This window comes from Meles meles, chromosome 21, assembly GCF_922984935.1.
Source record: "Meles meles chromosome 21, mMelMel3.1 paternal haplotype, whole genome shotgun sequence".
Lineage (NCBI taxonomy): Eukaryota > Metazoa > Chordata > Mammalia > Carnivora > Mustelidae > Meles > Meles meles.
Genome location: NC_060086.1, coordinates 43,609,175 through 43,631,405, shown reverse-complemented (window position 1 = coordinate 43,631,405; position 22,231 = coordinate 43,609,175). Strand labels below are relative to the sequence as shown.

The 22,231-nt window shown below is 68.0% G+C and overlaps 2 protein-coding genes across 8 annotated transcripts; both read left to right on the top strand.

Annotated features, from left to right (window-relative positions):
- The first annotated feature begins 264 nt into the window (after positions 1 to 264).
- WDR90 (WD repeat domain 90) lies at positions 265 to 16,754 on the top strand. Of its 5 annotated transcripts, XM_045993154.1 has the most exons (42): positions 265 to 334; positions 697 to 788; positions 940 to 1,116; positions 1,205 to 1,313; positions 1,520 to 1,690; positions 1,935 to 2,049; positions 2,137 to 2,204; positions 2,535 to 2,638; positions 2,726 to 2,935; positions 3,345 to 3,413; positions 3,982 to 4,092; positions 4,172 to 4,317; positions 4,390 to 4,447; positions 4,873 to 4,991; positions 5,114 to 5,257; positions 5,342 to 5,472; positions 5,545 to 5,661; positions 5,878 to 6,113; positions 6,271 to 6,410; positions 6,608 to 6,738; positions 7,145 to 7,275; positions 7,622 to 7,783; positions 7,978 to 8,106; positions 8,366 to 8,496; positions 8,572 to 8,612; positions 8,763 to 8,894; positions 9,002 to 9,184; positions 9,514 to 9,611; positions 10,221 to 10,323; positions 10,598 to 10,719; positions 10,884 to 11,043; positions 11,139 to 11,329; positions 11,418 to 11,586; positions 11,686 to 11,797; positions 11,944 to 12,115; positions 14,648 to 14,770; positions 14,920 to 15,094; positions 15,191 to 15,321; positions 15,428 to 15,571; positions 15,647 to 15,766; positions 15,852 to 15,936; positions 16,378 to 16,754. In XM_045993154.1, exons 1-42 carry the CDS (start codon positions 325 to 327, stop codon positions 16,575 to 16,577), a joined length of 5,472 nt encoding a protein of 1,823 aa, XP_045849110.1. In that variant the 5' UTR covers positions 265 to 324; the 3' UTR covers positions 16,578 to 16,754. The 5 variants fall into 5 exon arrangements, with proteins under 5 accessions (XP_045849110.1, XP_045849111.1, XP_045849114.1 ...); XM_045993155.1 differs by lacking the exons at positions 15,428 to 15,571; positions 15,647 to 15,766; positions 15,852 to 15,936; positions 16,378 to 16,754 and having other exon boundaries at positions 14,912 to 15,094; XM_045993158.1 differs by lacking the exons at positions 265 to 334; positions 697 to 788; positions 940 to 1,116; ... (2 more) ...; positions 1,935 to 2,049; positions 2,137 to 2,204 and adding an exon at positions 3,047 to 3,110 and having other exon boundaries at positions 2,538 to 2,638.
- On the top strand, positions 353 to 22,160 carry RHOT2 (ras homolog family member T2). 3 transcript variants are annotated; one of them, XM_045993160.1, is made up of 20 exons: positions 353 to 375; positions 17,045 to 17,142; positions 17,232 to 17,290; positions 17,367 to 17,448; positions 17,538 to 17,581; positions 18,284 to 18,337; positions 18,694 to 18,746; positions 18,816 to 18,924; positions 19,094 to 19,195; positions 19,271 to 19,369; positions 19,474 to 19,582; positions 19,670 to 19,790; positions 19,999 to 20,083; positions 20,167 to 20,309; positions 20,394 to 20,494; positions 20,578 to 20,708; positions 20,790 to 20,870; positions 20,978 to 21,100; positions 21,189 to 21,391; positions 21,644 to 22,160. In XM_045993160.1, the coding sequence occupies exons 2-20, from the start codon at positions 17,106 to 17,108 to the stop codon at positions 21,768 to 21,770; spliced, it is 1,863 nt and encodes a 620-aa protein (XP_045849116.1). In that variant the 5' UTR covers positions 353 to 375; positions 17,045 to 17,105; the 3' UTR covers positions 21,771 to 22,160. The 3 variants fall into 3 exon arrangements, with proteins under 3 accessions (XP_045849116.1, XP_045849118.1, XP_045849117.1); XM_045993161.1 differs by lacking the exon at positions 353 to 375 and having other exon boundaries at positions 17,030 to 17,048; positions 17,079 to 17,142; XM_045993162.1 differs by lacking the exon at positions 353 to 375 and having other exon boundaries at positions 17,004 to 17,142; positions 17,237 to 17,290.
- The last annotated feature ends 71 nt before the right edge of the window (positions 22,161 to 22,231 follow it).

Genomic DNA, 22,231 nt, shown 5'->3' with positions numbered 1-22,231 from the left:
CCGCTGCCGTCCAACACGGGGTGCGCGTCCTTCCCCACACACCCGGGGGCCCACGGCAGCCGCGCTAGGGCGTCGCCACACGGTGCTGGCGTGCGGGTGACCGCAGAGGCCCCGGGCCGCGTCGCCGCCCACCGCGAGCCCCGCCAGCCTTCCTCCCCGGCCGCGGTCACGCGACCCGGCTCCGCGCGCCCTGCGGTCACGTGGCGGCGCGCGCCCGGCCCGTCGCGGTCACGTGGCGCCGTTGCCAGGCGGCGTTGCTAAGCGCGCTGCGTGCCCTGCGTGGAGCGCGCGGCGGCCGAGGCGGGAAGTGCGAGCGGCTGCGCCATGGCGAAAGGTACCGGCGCGCGGGGCCGGGGCCGGGGCCGGGGCCGGGGCAGCGTGTCGGTGCGGGAGGGGGCGGGAACGGGGCCCGGGGCGGCGGCGCGGCGGAGACCGGGGGTCGGCGTGGGGGACGGGGCTCGGGGCGGGCGGTAGTCCGCGCCGCGGAGACCGTGGTCCGGGGCAGGACGCGGGATGGCGCGCAGTGTCGCTGTCGCCGCGCGGAGGTGGGGGCGGGGGGAGCCCAGGCCCCGGCTTTGGCCGCTCCCTGGAAGGTGTGGAGGCCCGCGGCGCGACGCCCCTTCCCACCGGCGGGGCCTGGCATCTGGGGACGCGCCTTCATGCCCACCGGGTCCTCGCCCCTTCCTGGCTCCCCAGTGTGGCAGCAGCCGTTCGTCGACGTCTTCAGACACTTCCGGGTGGGCGACTGGAAGCGGTCCGCTAAGGAAGGCGATGTGGCTCCCGTGACCGTAAGTGGGCCCGGGGACCTGGCAGCAGCCGTCGCGACGCCCTCTGAGCCCCCCCAGAAACCTGTTAGAACCACCGGAGGGTCCCGCCGGCGGTGTCCTTCGCAGCGTCCCTGGGCGGACCGTGCTGCCCCCCCCATGTCTCTCTCTGCAGGACAAGACCCTGAAGTGCACCGTGTACCGCATCCGGGGTCCCGTCTCTGCCGGCAGTTACGTCCAGCTGCCCAAAACCAGCACCCAGTCGTTGGGGCTGACCGGCCGGTACCTGTACGTGCTTTTCAGGCCCCTGCCAGCCAAGCACTTCGTCATCCACCTGGATGTGGCCACCGAGGTGCTGAGCTTGGGGGAGGGCTTCGGCGGGGGTGGGGGTGCCCTCCTGCCGCCCCCTCGTGTCCTCACCGTCGTGCTGTGCCCTGCAGGACAGCCAGGTCATCCGTGTGTCCTTCTCCAACCTCTTCAAGGAGTTCAAGTCTACAGCCACGTGGCTGCAGTTTCCCTTCGTCTGCGAGGCTGGGTTTTCGTCAGGAGGTGATGCCGGAAGGGGGCATGGGTGGGGGCGGAAGCCTTGGACAGGCGACCTGAGAGCAGAGAGGGAGGTGGGGGGCGGGCTGTGGTGGAGCCACGTATGGAGTGCTGCGGGCTGGCCGGTGGGTCCGCGGGCGCTGATCTCGGCTCACTGCAGAGCCGGCCGCCGCCGGTGGGTCCGCGGGTACTGATCTCCGCTCACTCTGCAGAGCCGGCCGCCGCCACGCCCTCTGGTACACGGTGGACATGCCTGCAGCTGGACTTGCGGGACGTCCTGCTCCTGTACCTGAACCGGCGCTACGGCCACCTCAAGAGCGTCAGGCTGTGCTCCAGTCTGCTGGTGAAGAATCTCTACACCAGCGACCTGTGCTTTGACCCTGGTGAGTGCCGTGCTGACGCCCCCGGCCTGCTCCCGCGCTCGTTCTCAGCAGGAGGGGCGGACAGCCGGGCCCATGAGGGAAACGCGTGTGCTGTGCCGTCCTGGAGTCCCCCAGCAACCGAGGCACCTGTCGGGGGCAGGGGGTGGTTGTGGCTGGGCTGGCGGCATCTGGTGTGGAGACCTGCCTGGGCTGGAAGAGGGAGCTGGCGGGGCCTCCTTCCCCGGACCGGCTCTGTGCTCTCCAGCTGTCAGCACTGCCGAGGCGCGGCGCCCGAAGCTGCGTGTCACACCCGTACCGCGAGAAATGGCGTTCCCGGTGCCAAAGGGGGAGAGCTGGTATGACCGCTATGTCCACGTCCGGTGAGCGGCTCCGCCCATCCTGCGGGAGGCCGGCGAAGGGACGGCGGGCTGGTCGCTGGACGCTGACTTTCCCCGCACCCTGTCCAGGTTTCCGAGGAACAGCTTCAGAGCGTCCTCCGAGCCGGCGCAGGAGAGCTCTTCCCCTCCGGAGGCAGGTGGGCCTGGGAGGTCAGCAGAGGGTGGGCTCCAGCACGCAGGGACGTGGGGTTCCGCGGGAGGGGGTGTCGATGCTGGCAGTGGCGACCCTGGCAGGGGTACCCACGGGGCCCAGGGCTCGCCTCGAGGACGTCCTGAGATGCCCCGTGTGGGGGGTGTTGGTGCCTGGTGTTGTCAGCCTCTCCAGCTAGGAGGGCGTTCCGGGCCCCGGGGTAGAGGAGCGGCCCGCGGCTGTGGCTTGGCAGGAGTGGCGAGGCCCTGGGATGTGCTTTCCCCAGGCCTCTGTGCCCTCTGCTGAGCGGCTCCTGTGGCCTCTGCCTGTATTCCAGATGTCCTGGGGCGCATGCCGCAGGTTCTTTCTCACCCGGTGGCTTTCAGCGATCCCCGCCAGGACCGTGTGCCCTCCGTGGTGCAGGTGTTTGGCCCCGTAGCTGTGAGTGCTCCTGTGTCCCTGGGGATGGGCTGGGGGGTGGCAGCCTCAGGGCGCTGACAGGCCCTCGTGCCCCTGCTGTCTTGCCAGGCCCCCTTGGAGCCCAGGCCCCTTCCAGAGGTCAGCGTGTTCTGTGAGCGCTCAGAGCTCCCCGCTGTGAATGGCCCCAGTGACCGTAGCCAAGAGCCCTCAGCCAGGCTGGAGGTCATTGACAAGCACGCAGCCGGTAGGGGTGTTCCCGCGTCTGCTCCTAAACAGACCGTGCTGCCCGTGGCCCCCGAGGGTGTGGCGGTGCACAAGGTCAGTGTCTACCCCGGGGAAGGTGAGGGGTCAGCAGGTTCCCAGTGTGGGCGGGACCTAGAGGAGGTGTGGGGAAGGTCTGCTGGGTCTCTGAAGCCTGTGGTCATCCAGCCTTCTGACGGAAAGCAAGCACGGGCAGGAGGTGGCTTTGGGCAAGAGTCTCTTCCCACAAAGGGTGCGGAGGCACCAGGTGATCTGTGGAGGCCAGGGGCTGCAGGCAGGGGCTGGAGCTGGGCTCCCCCAAGGGTCCGGCACTGAGGCCAGGTCCTGGCTTTCCGCCCCGGTGCAGCTGGCAGAACCCCCGGGACTACGTTGCTTCTCGGGAGGGAGGAGCCCGCATGGGCTGGTGCGGCCCCAGTGGGCAGGAGCCTCACCTCCTGGGGTCTCAGTGCGAGTTCGCCTGTTTCAGAGCCTTCTCCCGGATCCGGTCCTGAGGCTCAAGGGAGTCATCGGCTTTGGGGGCCACACCACCAAATGGGTGAGGGTCCCGTGCTCTTGCTGGGTTGCGTGAGTGTCAGTCGCGCTTGGGGCAATGGAAAAAGCCTGTGTCTCCCCAGCGTGGTTACGTGGACGTCTAAGCGTCCTCAGGGTGTGGAGTCCCTTCCCCGACCCTGCGGATTCCCCGCCCTGCCTGTGTCTCCACACGGCTCTGCGTTCGCTGGGCAGAAGTGCGGGCTTTCCATCCCGGTGTCCGTTCCTTCTGTCCTGAGCGCAGGCCGCGTGACCACGGGCCTGGGTGCAAGAGCTTCCCTAGACCCAAGAGCTCGCACGTTTCCTGTGAGGCTCTGATGCTTGTCTGGTGTGCGGGGCTGATGTGGGCACCGGTTTTGGGTCTGTGGCCCTGTGCTTGCCAGGTCCTTCTAGACGCGGGCCGAGTGTCTATGGGTCCTGGTGTTTCTCTGCCTCTGCTCTGGAGTTTCTAATACCGCAGGCAGGGTTCGGGGACGTCCCGCGTGTGTATGCTCCTGACACGGGGGGTTGTGCTGGGATTGGGGCGGGCGGAGGCTGAGCAGCCTGGGACGTCGGGGTCTGGCCCCTGCGCACAGGCCCTGTGGACCAAGGACGGCGCTGCCGTGGTGTATCCCTGCCACGCGGTCATCGTCGTCCTGCACCTCAACACCCGGGAGCAGCGCTGCTTCCTTGGCCACACGGACAAGGTGGGCGCCACCGGCCTATCCCAGGGGAGGTTCACGCCTGCGGGCCCAGTGCCGTCTGCTCAGTGTGCGCCGCCGCCAGGTTTCTGCCCTGGCTCTGGCTGGGAGCGGCTTGCTGCTGGCCTCAGCCCAGGCCCGGCGCCCCAGCATGCTGCGCCTCTGGGACTTCCAGACCGGGGAGTGCCTGTCCCTGTTCCAGAGCCCAGGCCATGCCTTCTGTTCCCTCAGGTGGGCACGGGGCCTCGGTGAGGGGTGGGGGGCCAGCCCCAGCCACGCTCACTGCTTCCCTTCCTTCCGCAGCTTCTCCGACAGCGGGGCGCTGCTCTGCGGCGTCGGCAGGGACCGCCACGGGAGGACGGTAACAGGCCCGGGTCGGGGGGACGGGGTGGCCGTGCCAGGCTACGGGCAGAGTCCAGGTCCTTAGGAAGAAGAGCTCCCCTGCCAAGCCCCCGGCCCCGTGTGCCCCGTGTGGTGCCGCGTGCTCTCAGGCCCACGCCCAGAGTCGGTGCTCCGCCTGCTCTCTCCACGGGCCGCGTTCATGTGTCCGCCTTCCTGAGGTCGGGTGTGTCGGAAGCTTCCCGTGTTTCAGCACAAGCCCGTGTCTGCTTGGAGCTCGGGGTTTTCTCTGTTTGCACGGACGTGCTCAGCCTCGACTGCAGAAGCCCAGGGGTACCCTTGCTTCTGGCCGCCCGGCACTCTTGCGTGGGAAAGGAGAGCTGAGGCCTGGCAGAGGCCGAGCGGCGTGGGGGTGGGCTGCGGGCACTCAGTACAGGCCTCTTGCAGGTGGTGCTGGCCTGGGGTACAGCCCCGGTGGGACGAGGCGGTGAGGCAGTCCTTCTGGCAAAGGCGCACACCGGCGTTGACATCCAGGCATTCGAAGTGGCCTTCTTTGACGAACGCAGGTGACGGTGCTGTCCCTGCACCGCAGGAAGGAGGCCTTGGTGGCCCGTGGGCCCAGATGGGGGCGGAGCCTGCTGTTCCCTGGGTTGGGGCCCCCCCATAGCATCACATTTCTGCCTCGCAGGATGGCATCGTGCGGGCAGGGCAGCGTGCGGCTGTGGCGGCTGCGAGGCGGGGAGCTGCGGTCCTGCCCCGTGGACTTGGGGGAGCACCGCGCGCTGGAGTTGACCGGTCTGGCCTTCGGACAGGCCCAGGACGGCCACATGCTGTGAGTCCTGCCCTCACTCCCGAGGCTGGCTGGGTCCCCTTCGCGCTTGTCCCTTCAGCCCTCACCGGTCTCCTCCCGGAGCAGCTACGTGTGCGCCCGTAGTGGCCACATCTTGGAGATCGACCCCCAGCGCATGGCCCTGCGGCACGCACGCCGGCTCCTGCCCGCACGGCCCCCCGACGGCCCCGTCGCACAGAAGCCGACGTTCAGTTCGGGTAGGAGGGTCTTCTGCTGCGTGGGCGGGGGGAGCTTCCTGACGCTGTCGGCTGACCCTGCCCACCCCCCAGGCCCTGGCATTTCCATCAGCAGCCTCAGCGTATCCCAGGCCATATGCGCTGTGGGCTCTGAGGACGGCTACCTGCGCCTCTGGCCGCTGGACTTCTCCTCTGTGCTTCTGGAGGCAGGTGGGACCGCGAAGCCGTCTCGGCGTCAGAGCAGCCGTGGGAGGGCCGTGTCCCTGGGTCATCCCCTGGCTAGACTTCAGCCCAGGGTTCCGGGGGGTCGAGTCTCGAGGCCAGGAGTGGTGGTCATCGGGGAGCCTGCCTGTCCTGGCCCGCGGACAGGTGGGTTTCCTCTGTGGTGGCGGGACCCGGGAGCTCACCGAGCACCGCTGTGCGCAGAGCACGAGGGCCCAGTCACTTCCGTGTGCATCAGCCCCGACGGTCAGCGTGTGCTGTCCGCCACGTCCTCCGGCCTCCTGGGCGTCCTGGATGTCCCGTCCCGGGAGTACAGCGTGCTGGTTCGCTCCCACACCGCGCCAGTGCTGGCCCTGGCCACCGAGGGCCGCCGCGGCCAGCTGGCCACAGTGTCCCAGGACCACACTGTCCGCGTCTGGGACCTGGTGACCTTGCAGCAGGTGGGGTGCGGCCAGAAGGGTGCCATTGCGGAGGGAGGGCCCGAGGGCCAGTGGGTGGGGTGCAGATGGGCGCGGGGCCACCTGGAGGGATGGGCTCTCAGGCTCCTGAAGCCCACTTAGCCCGTCCCCGCCCGGCCTCACGGACACTGCCCTCCAGCTTTATGACTTGCGGTCCCCTGAGGAGGCCCCCTGTACCATCGCCTTCCACCCCACGCGGCCAGCCTTGTTCTGCGGCTTCAGCAGCGGGGCCGTCCGCTCCTTCAGCCTGGGGGCCGCTGAGGTGCCGGTGGAGCACAGGTGGGTGCCCGTTGGCTCCGGCCCCACAGAGCCCCGAGGCGGAAGCTGGCACGTGGGCGGCGGGGCCGCGCAGGGACGGGCCGTGCACAGAAGTCCCAGCCCTCTGCTGTCCCCGGGGAGCTGAGTCGGGAGCAGCCGGGAGAGGTGTGGGTGGTGCGGCGCGGGGCCGGGGCAGCGGCTGTCCCTGTGTGGTGCAGGTGTCACCGAGGACCCGTCACCGGCCTGGCCACCAGCCCCGACGGCGGCCTCCTGTTCAGCTCTTGCTCCTCGGGCACCCTGGCCCAGTACCAGTGCGTCAGCACCCCATGCCGCGTCCTGCGTGTGGCAGGTCAGGCCCCCACGCTGCCCCTTCCAGCCTCCTGACCACGTCCTTGTCCCGTCCCCGTGACGTAGGGCTGGCTCACTGCCCGCAGCTCCCCGGTTAGTGTGGTTTTAGAATTTAGCGTCCCCCAGCACGAAAGGTCAGTGAGGGTCTGTGCCAACCCTGCCGCGGGAGGAGGCGAATGGCCTGAGTACTGGGTAGGGTCGGGTCAGACGAACATGTGTGTTCCCTTTTGTGGCCACTTGGTAGTAACTTGGGCCAGCAGGTGGTCCCTTGGCGGCTGGCCGTGGTCCAGGAAGAACCCCAGCTGGTCCAGCGGTAGCTCGTGCCCACTGGTGTCCGTTCCCACAGTTGGGGGTGGGTCTGGGTCCCCCCACACCCCGTTGACTCTGTGCCCCCATGCTGCCGGCAGCTAACGTGGTGTGCCGGGACGCCCACCCGACCCCCAACGCCCTGGCGGTTAGCGGGGACGGCCGCCTGCTGGCCTTCGTGGGCCCCTCCAAGTACGTGGTGACTGTCATGACCGCAGCCTGCCTGGAGGAGGTGAGCTGGGGTCCTCTGCGTCCCTGCGGGCCTGGCCAGCACACTCTGCATGTGCCCCGCTGGGGACACGTGGCTCTTCTGGTTCCTCCAGGGCGGAGGGTGGTAGGGAGGGACAGGCCCTCTCCTTGGGCCTGGGTGGAGTGCCAGGGAGTCAAGGGGGCGGGTGGGAGGTCACGCTGACCCCGAGAGGGCCTGATCCTTGCTGCCTGGACTCAGAACGTGTAAGCCGCAGGTGGGCAGGACTGCCGAGCGGGTGCCTGAGGCGACTCCCTTTCTGTGCTCGGGCTCCGGGGGTGCTCGCTCTGCCTGGAGGCCGGGCCGGGGGCAACTTGCTGCCCTCCCCCAGCTGCTGCGAATCGATGTCAGCGCCCTGGACCCGGCCAGCAGCTGCCTGGACTCGGCCGTGGCCATCTGCTTTGGCCCCGGACCTCCTGGCCACCTGTTGGTGTCCACGTCCTCTCACACAGTCACAGTGCTAGATACCGCATCGGGCCGCGTGGTCCGGGAGGTGAGCCCGGGGCTGTGGTCAGCGGTGTGATCTCCTCTTCCCTCCGCGCTCCAGCTTTCCTGCCTGCGGGGCCACAAGGAGGGCGGGCCCCGGGCCACCTGCTGCTCCTTGGAAGTGGCAGTTCTCGCGAAGGGAGACCCCTCCGGGGACCTGTGATTCCGGTCTCTCCTCACCGACCAGAGCGCTTCTTGCAGCTGCCAGGCATCCACACCGTGGCCTGCCCCTCCCTGGCGCTCAGCGGGGACGCCTGCTTCTTGCTGATGGCCGCTGACCGGGCCATCAAGGTGTGGGACTACGTGACGAAGTCCTGCCCCAGCTGCCAGGTGGGGGGCCGCAGGCAGGTGCCTGGTGGGTGGGTGGGAGGGAGGGCGGACGAGACCCCTCCCCCTGCTCCCCGGTGCCTGCCGGGGCCTGCAGCCCCTGAGAGCCGCTGCCTCCCGCCCCCGTCTGGCGACTCAGGGGCCTCACAGCCAGGCCTGCAGGGTACGCAGCGGGGAGCGGTACTTCCGCCCGGTGCCGGGGGGACCGTGGCGCCGTAGCTGTGCTTCCAGGGTCCCTCTATGTGACTCCCATTGCCCCCAGGTGTACATTGGGCACTCAGAGCCTGTACGTGCTGTGGGCTTTAGCCCTGACCAGCAGCAGCTTCTCAGCGTGGGGGATGCCATCTTCCTCTGGGACATTCTGGGTCCCCCGGAGAGGTCACCCCCAGGAAGGCAAGTGCCTGCCCTCGAGCTGCGTCTGCCGGCCTTCTGCTACCCCCTTCCCACCCGGTCTCGTTGCCTCCGCAGTGCTGGACACTCACCTGCGGCCCCCCTGACCTGCGAGGCTGGTGAGTGGCCCCACCACAGGGGCAGGCTTTGTGATCATCTTTGGGGCCGGCTCTGCCCTCTCTGTGGGTGGCGTAGCGCCCCTTCCTTTCCTGGGGTTCCTAGTGCCGAAGTGGGGTCGTGTGGCCTAGGCCGGCTTCTTTTGTGTCCAGGCTTGGACGCAAGGCAGCTGGAGGACACGGTGTGTGGGGCCAGCGGTCTCCCCCGGCAGCAGGTGCCCGAGCCGTCCCCAGCATCCCCGCCCCAGCCGGCCGTCTGCGTGGCGTCCCTCAAGGGTGACCATGGTAGGGCGGAGAGCCCCGGAGGGGACAGCGCTTCTCTGCTCCGGGTCGGGAGGGGGGCGGCCGCAGAGTTCTGCCCCTTTCATGGCTGCCTTCCGCCTCCTCCCCAGCTGCCTGCTCCTCGTCGGATGAAGAAGCAGTCTCTGAGGAGAGCCACGGCCCCACGCGGCTCCGCCAGGCCTCATGCCTGCCCATGCTGGTGAAGGAGGCCAGCAGGGCTGGAGATGGGGTCTGGGGGTCTCCAGGGGGCCCCTGGGGCCTCAGCATGGGTCCCCGCCCCCATAGCTGGTCCAGTAAGCAGAAGAGGGGCAGCAGGATGGGGGGGGTGCTCGTGACAGACCACGGTCTCGCGCGGGCTCCAGGTGGCCTGAGGGAGGCCCAGCTGCCGGACAGGCCGCGGTTGACTGTGTGAGACAAGCCGTGTTCGCTGCAAGCAAGTAGGCCAGTCCGAGGCCCCAGCCGGGCTGGGCTAGCAGTGGGGTGTGGCCTGCCTGACCCCCCGGATCTGCCGTGGGTCAGACCTGTGTCTTGCCCAGCTGTGCCTGGTGCCTGTGTGCAGGGAGGGGTCTCTGAGGGGTCATGGGTGCTTTGATGTTTCGAGGCCTCTTCCTTCCCTCGTCAGGTGCTCGGAGCGTCAGGAAAGCTCAGGTCCGCCCCTCTGCTCGCCCGGACTGCTACAGGCACTTCCTGGCGCGCTATAAGAGCCCCCTGCCGGCCAAGGTCAGTAGGGGTGGGGGGGTCATCGCAGGCCCTTCCACAAGCAGACGCCCTGCAGGCCCAGAGGTGGGGGTGGCATGGCCCCGTAATTTCCCTGAGTGTCCCTTTTCCCCGGGAAACTTGATTTCCTGGGGTCTCCCTGGGGTGGCTTCCAAAGCTTACAGCTTTGGTGACGGGCTCTGAGGTGGATCTTGGTGACGGGTACCCTGCAGGTCCCTCCTCCACCCTGTGCCCGCACTCTGGCTTGGCCGGCCAGGGCTCTGGCTGTCCTGAAGACGCCCACGGTAGCCCCGGGCGGTGTCCTGATGAGCCGTCCCTTTCGGCCCTGGCTCCCTCCCGTTTCCTCATCCTGTGCCCGCGCCCTCCCCAAGGTCCGCCCTGGGCCTCGCTGCCCTGCCCAGCCTCCCTAGACGCCAGGTGCCTCCCACTCGCGCTTTGCCGTCTTCTCGCGTGGGTTCTGGGACTTACGTTCCTGCCATTTGTGTCCATCTGGGAGCCCGCATCTCCCAAGGCTCCAACCAGGGCCCAGCCTGATCAGGGAGATGTTGAGCGGGGCGGAGGGGAGGGGTGGCGGGTGGCCGGCACCCCAGCGTCCTGTCCGTGTCCTTGCAGAGTGTCTCTGTGTCCAACACCGGCCTGGAGCGTCTGCTGCTGAAGGTGGTCGTGGGCTACAACGGGAACGGGCGGGCCAATGTGGTCTGGAAGCCAGAGACAGGTGTGGGCCGCGCGCACCCTGGCTCCCAGCCCCTCAGCGGCAGGGAGGGGGCCAGCTCTGTCGGCCCCGGGACAGGCCCCGGGGAGAGCCTGTGAGCACTTGCCGTCTCGGGCGGTTCGGATGCCCGAGCTGGGACGGCTTTTCCTCGTAGCATCTTGTGTTCCAGACCCCGAGTGGCTTTCCCGGCGTGAGCCCCCGTGGCTGTGGAGGCAAGCAGGGATGGTGCAGCCCGGGCACTAGCGGCCTGGCTCAGGGGTGCCCTCTGTGCCCACAGGCTTCTTTGCCTACACGTGCGGCTGCCTGGTGGTGGTGGAGGACCTGCGCTCCGGCGCCCAGCGGCACTGGCTCGGCCACCCCGCGGAGATCTCCACCCTGGCTCTCAGCCACGGCGCTCAGGTGCCAGCCCCGCGTCCCGCCCCCGGCCGGTCCTTGACAGCCGCAGCCGCTCTCCCCTCCGGAGCGGGACGAGGGATGCTGTTCTAGCCTTCCCTCCAGCCAGCACCGTGATGGGCCTGTGGGCCACTCCGTTCCAGCTGACTGCCTGCCCTCCTGCCCGCCAGGTCCTGGCCTCAGCCTCGGGCAGCCTCGGCACGGCCTCCCGCTGCCACATCCGCATCTGGGACGTGCCGGGGGGCTCCTGCCGGCACCTCCTTTCTTACCACAGGACCGCCGTGCAGGCTCTGGCGTTTTCTCCAGATGATGAGCTCCTTGTCACAGTGGGTCGGTGGGGTATGGGGAGGACAGTGGCCTCTGCACTTTGCTGCCCGTCCTGGGACTCCTGGGCAGCTGACGCAGCTACCGCCTGTCTTCGCCAGGGGACTACGGCGACCGCACTCTGGCCCTGTGGAGCACGGCCACGTACGAGCTCCTGTCCTCCACGCGCCTCCCGGAGCCGGTGCACGGTGTGGCCTTTCATCCCTGGGACGCCGGCGAGCTGGTCTGTGTGGGCCAAGGTGCCATTAGCCTGTGGCTCCTACAGCGCGGCGGGACCGATGTCAGCCTCCAGGTGCCAGGGTTCAGAGGCTGTTCCAGACGACGGGGTCGGGCTGGGCCCCAGGACACTGCTGACCCCCGCTGCCCTCGTGTCCCTTCAGGGGCACCGAGTGCCCATCCCCGAGGAGGTGAGGGCGGGCGAGCTGACTTCACTCTGCTACGGGGCGGCCCCTCTGCTGTACTGCGGCTCCAACGCCGGCCAGGTCTGCGTCTGGGACACGCGTGCCGGCCGCTGCTTCCTGGCCTGGGAAGCCGACGACGGGGAGATCGGTGGGTGCCCAACAGCGTCCCCGCGGCCCCTCCCTGAGAGACCTCGTCTGGAGCTCTGGGCACCTGGGGCGGGGGCTCAGGCTACCTCCCGCCTCCCAGGAGTGCTGCTGTGTTCGGGGGCACGGCTGCTCAGCGGCAGCAACACCAGGCGGCTGCGCCTCTGGGCGGTGGGGGCCGTGGCGGAGCTGCGGTGCGAGGGCTCGCGGGCCAGGTGAGCTGCCGGCCGGCCGCGGCGCTGGGGGAGGGGAGGCCGGGGTCCTGCAGCCGGAAGATCCGCACATATCCCCAGAGCCCCAGGTCCCTGGGCCGTGGCTTCCGCCGCCCTTTCAACCCCCTGCCCCCACCCCCCCACCGCAGGTCTAGCTCTGTGTTCCTGGAGCGCGAGCTGACCTTGGACGGGGCCATCGTGAGCGCCGTCTTCCACGACAGCATGGACGTGGGTGTGGTGGGCACCACGGCGGGCACGCTCTGGCACGTCAGCTGGGCGGAGGGCACCGGCACCCGCCTCATCAGCGGCCACAGGAGCAAGGTGAGGGCGTTTCCACCCTGGACGGAGGCGGGGCGGTGGGCCACACGGGCTCTGCTCTGCTCCTCCTTCCCCGCTTGCTCCCAGGCCAGGACTAGCAGCGCAGCGGGTTCGTGGAAGTGGTCCCGGCAGTCCCCAGATGAGGACAGCCTGGAACTGTGCTTACGCCTGCACACAGGCCTCTCATGCGTCCCCGCCCGGGCCTTTTGGCCTTCTCTGTCCTTATCTTGTCCTTTTTTTCTCATAACTTATTTGTTGGAAAAACGAGCTTCCTTGTCCTGGAACCCCCCACCGGCTAGGCCCTTATGTTCCTGGGGTCCGAGAGGGCTGGAGGCCAGGCCGGGGTCTGGTCCGGGGCTGCCTGCCTGCCGGTGCTGTGCGCGTAGAATGGCTCCCTGCTCAGCAGGGCTTGCGGGGGTGCTGCTGGGATCCCGACCAGGAGAGACGACCTCGCCAGCTTGGTTTCTTCGAGGCGGCGCGGAGGTGGGAGTGCGGGGTGGGTGGGTCTCCCGAGTGCCGGCTTGGTTCCTCAGCCGCGCCGGGGTCTGCAGGTTTGCGAGGCTCCGTGCGCACCGCCGGGTGGGAATGTGGGTCCAGCTTCCTCGCGGTCACTGCTTCTCGTGATGCCCTTCAAGCCCTGTCTTTGGCCAGGGGCAGGTCCTTCGAGTTGGCTCCTGAATCCGTTTTCTTTTTTTCACCTCTGTTCGTGTGTTCTGATACAGTGGTTGTCATCAGAGGGACTTGGATGGGCGAGTGTTGTGTGCTGCCTGTGGAGTTTTGCTGGCAGCTCTCCGTTCGGGAACGAAGGACACACGTAGCCCTTACCCGCTGGGTCTGTGGTTTTGTTATCTTCACAGAATTGCAGGACCCTCGGGGCGCCAGGGTGGCTCAGTGGGTTATGCCGCTGCCTTCGGCTCAGGTCATGATCTCAGGGTCCTGGGATCGAGCCCTGCATTGGGCTCTCTGCTCAGTGGGGAGCCTGCTTCCCTCTCTCTGCCTTCCTTTCTGTGATCTGTTAAATAAATAAATAAAATCTTTAAAAAAAAAGAAAAGAAAAGAATTGCAGGGCCCTCACCACAATCCCATTTTGGGGCATTTCCCCTCCCCAAAAGGAAGCCCCCTACCCTTCAAACAATCTGCGCCCTCCCCCGCCCCGCCCCAGTTCCCCTGCCCAGCCCTTGGGACTCCCTGGGCGACTCTGTTGCTGTGGATTCAGCCGTTCTGGGCGCTCCTGTCCGTCTGCCCTCTCCCACGAGCCCGGGGCCCTCCAGGTTGTCTGTAGCACAGCATGCGTCCGCGCCAGACACGGCTCCGTGTCCGTTCCCCTGCTGGCACACGTGCCCTCGGTCCTGCGGCCTCGACCAGAGCTGGTGGTCCCTGGTGACGTCCCTCTCGTGTGGAGGGACAAGGTATCCCAGGGTCCCCTCTGCAGCTCCACCCAGAACCAGACTCGGCTGTTCCGTCTCAGAGTCTGGGGGCCCCTCCTGAGAGAAATGGACATAGGGGTCGTGGTCCGAGTGCCAGAGGGGCCTGCCGCTGCTCAGCCAGACAGCTTGGTTACTTTTTTTTTTTAAGATTTTATTTATTTATTTGACAGACAGAGATCACAAGTAGGCAGAGAGGCAGGCAGAGAGAGAGGAGGAAGCAGGCTCCCTGCCGAGCAGAGAGCCCAAGGCGGGGCTCGATCCCAGGACCCCGAGATCATGACCTGAACGGAAGGCAGAGGCTTTAACCCACTGAGCCACCCAGGCGCCCCTGGTTACTTTTCTTCCGGGGATGTATTAGGAGTTCGCATTTATCCTTGAAATTCATGTCCGAGGCTAGACCATGCTCTTGTCCTTTGTGGGCACGTGGCTTCTGTGTCTCCTGTTTCCTGTTTCCTGCCTGGGCTGTCTTCCTCCACTTTTTGTGTGCGGCTGCCTGGGGACACGTCACCCATCGTCACATCACCACTTTTTAGGGCCAACTAGAACAGTCCCCTCTGTGCTGTCTGAGCAAGTGAGCCATCAGGTTCCGTCCCACCCAGGTCTCGTGTGGGGACACTTGGGATGGAGGCCAGGGCGGATTCTTTTTTTTTTTTTTTTTAAAGATTTTATTTTTCTGACAGACAGAAGTAGGCAGAGAGACAGGCAGAGAGAGGGGGAAGCAGGCTCCCTGCTGAGCAGAGAGACCGACACGGGGCTTGATCTCAGGACCCTGGGATCATGACCCGAGCCGAAGGCAGGGGCTTCAACCCACTGAGCCACCCAGGCGCCCCCCAGGATGGGTTCTTGATGCCACGTGGAGGTGGACGGGGCCAGGCAGGCTTGTGCGGGAGAGGGTGTTCTCGTCAGAAAGACCACCTGGGCGTCTGGTGGGCTTGGTCCGACGAGCGTGCGAGTCTTGATCTTGTGGCTGTGAGTTTGAGCCACGTATTGGGGTTAGAGTTAGGTTAAAAAATGGAATCTTTAAAAAACAAAGCAGCCTTGGCGCTGCCGCGTCTCTGCTGTGCCTGAGGACCCCGCAGCCTCAGCGCGGCCGGCTGGCTCCTTGCAGGTGAACGAAGTGGTCTTCAGCCCCAGCACATCCCACTGGGCCACGTGCAGTGACGATGGGAGCGTGAGGGTGTGGTCCCTGGCCAGCATGGAGCTCCTGATCCAGTTCCAGGTGCTGAACCAGGTACTGGGGGCCCCGAGGGCCAAGCCAGGCCCTCTCCTAGCCCTGCCTGCTCTCCGCATCCTCCCTCGGTGTCTCTCCCAGCCTTGGGGCTGGGCCTGCGTTCCCCATGCCCAGGGGAGTGCCCGTGTCTTCCTCCTGTGGGCCCCCAGAGCTGCCTCTGTCTGGCTTGGAGCCCCCCGTCCTACGGACGCCCAGAGCAGCAGCAGGTGGCGGCTGGCTACAGTGACGGCAGCCTGCGTGTCTTCAGCGTCACCCGCATTGCTATGGAGCTCAAGATGCACCCTCACCGGGCTGCGCTGACGGCCCTGGCCTACTCCGCCGATGGTGAGGAGTGGGGGCCCCCGGGGCCCCCGTGTGCTCACCCGTCTGGGCTGGGGGCCAGGGGCTCATGGGGTAACGGCGTGGCCCTGTCTGGCCCAGGTCAGACCATCCTCTCCGGAGACAAGGATGGGCTCGTGGCTGTGAGCCGCCCCCGCACAGGAATGACCTTCCGTGTCCTGAGTGATCACCAGGGCGCTCTCATCTCCACCATCCAGAGCACGAGCAGAGAGGTGACGTGAGCAGGCAGGGCCTGGCCTGGGGGATGTTGGCAGGGGAGGGAGATTGGGTAGGGTAGGGCAGGGCGGGAGGCACCCACCAGCCCTTCCCCAACCCCAGTATGGAGACTTCGGGGCAGAGGGGGCCGACCTGTGGCTGGCCGCCAGCTCAGACCAGCGCATCAGCATCTGGGCCGCCGACTGGCCGCGGGGCTGCTGTGAGCTCGTGGACTGGCTCAGCTCCCCGTCGCCCACCCTCACAGAGGTAAGGGTCCCGGGGGCACGGGGGAGGGGGTGTGGTGCCGGCCCATCTGACCACCGTGTGCGTGCTCCTCCCCAGGCTCCCAGCCATCCCCCGCCCTGTCTCGCGGCCTTCTGCCCCTGGGACGGGGCGCTGCTGGTGTGCGCGGGCCTCAGCGAGCACCCAGAGCTAGTCTTCTACAACCTTCGCCAGAAGCAGGCACGTGTACCCCCACCCCTGTGTGGTGCCGGGAGCCCGAGGGCCCCAGGGCTGGGGAGGGGAGGCTCACGCTCACTGTCCACAGGTGGTGGAGAGGATCCCGCTGCCGTTCTTTGCCGTGTCCCTGAGCCTGTCCCCCGGGGCCCACCTCGTGGCAGTTGGCTTTGCCGGTGAGTCCAGGTGCAGTGGGACCGAGGAGAGCCGAGGGGCTCGTCCTGGCTTCACCTGAGACCGGTCTCACCTCAGTGCCCCAAGTTCCTCATCCCTGCAGTGGGGCGAGGACACACGCCCAGGCGCACTGTAGGATCAGGAGATGGGGCGTGTGAGCTGCGGACTGTGGGACCCGGACCCAGGGCCTCAGCAGAGGGACTCACTGGCTTGGCTTGGGGCCTTGGAAGCCGATGGGCTCTCCCATGAGGTTTGCTACCCCTGGTCCCAGCTGCAGCGGTCCCCGGGGTGTGGAGGACACAGGGCTTTGAGCCCACCTTCTTCCAGAGGCCCCGGCACTAGGACAGGTCAGGGACCCTGGGCCCTGGAGCTACGGAGCCACGGGGTGTGGTGGGCACGGCCCTCCGCCTGCCCCGCCCCAGCCGCATGCCGTCTGCCCCCAGAGCGAGTGCTGAGGCTGGTGGACTGTCGGTCGGGGGCGGCGCGGGACCTGGCGGGCCATGACGACGTGGTGCAGCGGTGCAGGTTTGCCCCGTCGGCCCGGCTGCTCTTCTCTGTGGCCCACGGTGACATCTTGGTGTGGGAAGTCACGGGCCACCGGGCCTCCGAGCGGCCCTTGGGCTCAGGGCCTCCGCCTGACTGAGAAGCGGGGACGTCCGAGGGCCTCCTGCGGAGCCAAGAAGGCCTGGGTCTGTCGGCGCCAGAGGGCCTGGGATTGCCAGTCATCGAGCCCCCGAACTTACGGAAGGTGCTTGCTGGGCTCTCCACCTGCGGGCTCTCCACCTGCGGGCTCTCCTAGGTCTCTACCTTGTAAAGTTGAAATAAACGTGGCTGTTGCATTCTGCGTGCGGTCAGCTGGTCACTCCAGGCTCCCGCTGCCCTGGCTGAGCGCGGCCTCCACCAAAGGCTCCGACCTCCTGCTGCCCGTGCCTGAGGGGGCGGGGCGGGCCTGCAATACCCAGTATGTCCGCGCGGTGGCGCTGCCGCACGACCGGGACGCTCTGGCCCGCTCGGTTCTTCCGTGCGGCTCGGCGGGCGGGGCCGGAAGTGCGGACGGGGGCCGGAAGTGCGGGGGGGAGGGGGAGCGCCGGTCGGGGTCGGGGCCGGGGTCGGGGTCGGGGCCGCGGTCGGGGCCGGGGTCGAGGTCGGGGCCCGGGCCCGTGCAGCCGCCATGAAGCGGGACGTGCGCATCCTGCTCCTGGGCGAGGGTAGGCGCCGGGCGGGGGGCCGGGGCGGGCCGGGGTTGGGGGGGGCGCGGCGACCGTGGCCGAGGCGCTGACCGCGCCGCCCCGCGCAGCCCAGGTGGGAAAGACGTCGCTGATCCTGTCGCTCGTGGGCGAGGAGTTCCCCGCGGAGGTGAGAGGCGCGCGCGGCCGCAGCCCCCGGTGCGGGCCCCGGGCCTCGGGCCGCCCTCACGCCGCGTCCGCTGCAGGTCCCTCCCCGCGCCGAGGAGATCACCATCCCCGCAGACGTCACCCCGGAGAAGGTGCCCACGCACATCGTGGACTACTCAGGTGGAGCCGGCCGGCCGCGCTGTGCCCCGGGGGCGGGGGCGGGGCGGGTTCCGGCGGGTTCCGCAGCCCCGGTGTCTCCCTCCCCGCAGAAGCCGAGCAGACGCCGGAGGAGCTCCGGGAGGAGATTCACAAGGTGCGCTGTGTCCCGAGGGCTGCGCGCCGCTGCTGCCTGCCAGGGCTGAGGTGGAGGAGGTCAGGGGCCGAGGCCTCGCTAATCCACGCGTCCGGTTCCCTGGGCTCGCCCTGCCGGACGCTGGAGAGGAGAGGGACCGTGCTGCCGCAGGGCTGGCCAGCCGCTGGCTCTGGGGAGAAGGGACCCCTTACCCAGGCCCGTGCCACCATCCCGTAGCCCAGGGCACTGCTCTGAGCTTCGGAGCCACAGCAGGTGCCCTGGGCAAGGCTCCAGGTCACCGCTGCCCACCTGTTATCAGGAGCACCTTTGCCCGAGCCGAGCGCCGGAGGGAGCCTCTGCTGCGAACTGGGGCATCACTGGGCTAGGGCGAAGGCCCCAGCTACCCGGGAGCAGCCTCTTGTCGATCCTCCCTTGTGTCTTTGTCACTCCGTGCGTGCAGTGACACGGGAATGCAGGGCTGCTGCCGGTGCCCAGTTCCAAGGCTGCCGGTGTCTGTCCTGAGCCTTGCGGGAGACCGGGCAGACCTGGCGGCTCCGGTGGAGGGGCGGGAGGACTTTTCAGGAGCAGCAGCTGACGGCGTCTGGGGAGCCCCGGCTGTGGCGGGGCGCTGACGAGGGGTGGGTTTCCGAGGCATCTGGCCCCAGCAAGCCGGCGTGGAGCCGGAGGCCTGTGCTCACGCCGTGCCTCACCCCCTTCCCACAGGCAGACGTGGTGTGTATGGTGTACGACGTGTCCGAGGAGGCCACCATTGAGAAGGTGAGGGTTCGAGCTCCTTCCACGCCCCAGTCGGTGCTGTCCACCGAGTAAACTGCAGACGGATGCTCGGCGGATCCCGGCCCTGGGCACTGGGAGCCTGTAGCCAGAGCCACAGAGTGTGTGGGTGGTTACCAGGACCGTGGCAGGGGCTGCCTCGGGCTGCTGATTCCAGATTCCTTGGGGGTGTTTGGGGACTGTTAGGATCAGGTGAGGTCCATCTGCCGACTGTTGTCTCCAAGTGGCGGTGTTCCTAGTGTCCAGAACTTTGTTCCTCAGCAGGCCTTGACCTCCCCCAGTCTATGCAGGAGTTCCAGACAGGGGCCTGCCTGCGCTCATGGCTAGGCCTTGCTTTTCAGATACGAACCAAGTGGATCCCACTGGTGAACGGAGAGACTGACGAAGGCTCCAGGTAACGGGCAGGGCCCAGGTGGGAGCCACTGGTCCCCCATCCTCGGTGACCGCTGGCCCCTCCCTGCAGAGTCCCCATCATCCTGGTGGGCAACAAGTCGGACCTGCGGCCGGGGAGCTCGATGGGGGCTGTGCTGCCCGTCATGAACCAGTTCCCTGAGATCGAGACGTGCGTGCAGGTACGCGGGCGGGGGGAGCACGTGCCCAGGCGCTGCCGGCCCCTGCTGCTGGCCTCTGGACACCCCAGGTCTCCTGGGAGACAGCCCGTGCCTGCCTCTTATGGGGGGGGGGTCCCTCTGCGTTTGGTGGTGTTGGTCACGTCTCTGCGTCTGTCCCCGCGGCCACCAGTGCTCTGCCAAGAATCTGAGGAACATCTCGGAGCTGTTCTACTACGCGCAGAAGGCGGTGCTGCACCCCACAGCCCCGCTCTACGACCCCGAGGCCAAGCAGGTGGGCAGCAGGCTCTGGGGAGGCGGCCAGGCTGGCGGGGGCGCCGGACCCGCATTGAGCCGGCTGTCTCTGCAGCTGAGGCCCGCGTGTGTCCGAGCCCTCACGCGCATCTTCAGACTCTCGGACCAGGATCTGGACCAGGCGCTCAGTGACGAGGAGCTCAACGCCTTCCAGGTGCGGCCCCCCGCTCTGCTGCTGCTGCCGCCCGTCCCTGGAGGGTACAGCCGAGTACTCACTGGGGGAACTGGCTCGCTGACGGCGACTTCCCTCCGGGGCAGAAATCCTGCTTTGGGCACCCGCTGGCCCCTCAGGCCCTGGAGGACGTGAAGACAGTGGTGTGCAAGAACGTGGCCGGAGGCGTGCAGGATGACCGGCTGACCCTGGACGGTGAGTCTGGACGCCCTGCCGTGCCCTGGGAACAGCAGGGGCCTGCCTGTGCTCGGCGCTACTTGTTGTCTGTCTCTTCTGGAACAGGCTTTCTGTTCTTGAACACGCTGTTCATCCAGCGGGGCCGTCACGAGACCACGTGGACCATCCTACGGCGCTTCGGCTATGGGGATACACTGGCGCTGACCCCGGACTACCTGGTCCCGCCGTGAGTGGGGGCGGGGCTCCCCGGTGGTGGGCAGCTGGGATGGGACGACGCGGAGGGCCCTGCCCCGACTGCATCCCAGCTGCCTTCCTGCCGCGGTGTTTGGCCGAGGGCTGGTGCAGGAGCCTCCCTGTGCAGAGACACAGGAGTCGTGGGGAGCATGGTGGGCAAGGGGCTCCCCCGGGACCCGGACTGCCCCGCCTCCCCGCAGGCTCCACGTGCCCCCCGGCTGCAGCACTGAGCTCAACCACTTCGGGTACCAGTTCGTGCAGAGGGTGTTTGAGAAGTACGACCAGGTGAGGGTGTCCTGAGCTCTGCCTTGCACCGCCGCGATCCCACCCAGCTCCGGGCTGTGTCACCGCAGCCCGTCTGCCCGCAGGACCGCGATGGCTGCCTCTCGCCTGCAGAGCTGGACAGCTTCTTCAGCGTGTTCCCCGCTGCCCCGTGGGGCCCCCAGCTGCCTCTCGAGGTCTGCACCGAGGCGGGCCGGCTGTCTTTGCATGGGTACCTCTGCCAGTGGACGTGAGTTCAGCCCTCGCCCACGGAAACACTGCCCATGTCGGCCGCTCGGCCCTGACCCTGCACCGCCCGCCCTCCCGCCCTCAGCCTGGTGACCTACGTGGACGTGCGGCGCTGTCTCGAGCACCTGGGCTACTTGGGCTACCCCACGCTCTGCGAGCAGGACTCGCAGGCCCTCGCCATCTCAGGTGGGTGCCCGCCCTCCCCCGAGCCCAGCGCCGCCCCCCCGGCGCCTCTGTCGGTCACACTGCTCCTGGTTGTCCATCCGCAGTCACTCGTGAGAAGAGGCTGGACCAGGAGAAGGGGCAGACGCAGAGGAACGTTCTCTTGTGCAAGGTGGTGGGGGCCCGCGGAGTGGGCAAGTCCGCGTTCCTGCAGGCCTTTCTGGGCCGCAGCCTGGGGGTGAGCACTGCAGGGGGCAGCCGGGGGCTCTGGGCAGCGTCTGGGCCGGCGAGCGTCAGTCGCCTCCCTTCTCCACACCAGGACACCGGGGAGGCCGCGGAGGGACGAGCCATCTATGCCATCAACACGGTGCAGGTCAACGGGCAGGAGAAATACCTGATAGTGAGTGCTGGGGCCCCGGGACAGACCCGGTCCGCACTGGGGTGCGCTGTGTCACGTGGCCCACGGGGCCGACCCCGCGCCCCTCCCTGAGCCCAGCCTTTGTCCAGCTGCGCGAGGTGAGTGCGGACAGCCTGCTGGCCCCCGCGCCCGATGCCACCTGTGACGTGGCCTGCTTGGTGTTCGACGGCAGCGACCCCGGGTCCTTTGCGCTGTGTGCCGATGTCTACAAGGCAAGCTCGCCCTGGCGGGTCCCTCGGGGGCAGTCCCCACACCTCGGCCGCCCGGGACAGTCGCCTCACGCAGCCTCTTTTTCTGCAGCGCCACTACATGGACGGGCAGACCCCCTGCCTCTTCGTGTCCTCCAAGGCAGACCTGCCCGAAGGCATCTTGCCGGCCGGCCCGTCGCCTGCGGAGTTCTGCCGCAGACACCGGCTGCCCGCCCCTACCCCGTTCTCGTGCGTGGGCCCGGCCAAGCCCAGCGCTGCTGTGTTCACCCGGCTCGCCGCCATGGCCGCTTTCCCGTGTGTACCCGCCCGCGGCCCTGTGGTGGGAGGCCGGGCGCTGTCCCAGGGAACCCGTGATCCCTGTGGCCCAGAGGGCAGGGCCGCTGCAGCGTCGAGGCCGGAGTCACTTGGGTGTGGGGTGGGCCCTGTGCTCGGGGACTTCGGCTGCGCCCCGGGTGGGCAGAGAGCAGCCCCGGGCGGCGGGGAGGGGGCCGTGACCGCACCTGGGCAGCCCCCCAGGCCGCCTCCAGTAGCCTCTCTCTCCTGCAGACACCTGGCCCACGGGGAGCTGCACGCCACCTCCTTCTGGCTGCGGGTGACAGTGGGGGCCGTTGGGGCTGCTGTCACTGCTGTCCTCAGCTTCTCACTCTACCGGGCCCTGGCGAAGAGCCGCTGAGGCCACCAGCGTACTGGTGTGGGGCCGCCTGCTTGCGGGGTCTCCTTTCTCACATGGGCTTCTGGGGACACTGCCCACCGGCCTGTCTGAGCCCCAAGGACAGCCCCCCCCAGCCTGGCAGCCCATGTCCCTACCCAGCTGCAGATGGCAGGCATCACCCCGTTGGGGTGTCACGTGTTGGAGGGACCGGGCGTCCTGGGTGAGCAAGCAGGAACCCCAGATCCCGTGTTCTCAGGGCAGCCAGGGGGTGTGAGGGGGGTCAGAGGACCGACCTCTGGGCCAAAGGTGGGGGGTGGGACGACGTGGTTGAGCATCTCGGGGCCTCCCTCCTCCCGGAAGACGCAAAGTGGGGTCCCCCGATTAAACTTCACTTGTGTCTTTTGCACCTGGGATCCTGCTTTTGAAGGTGACTTTCCTCGAATCCACTACAACACGTCCTTTGTCTCGGCGTGGGCTGGAAA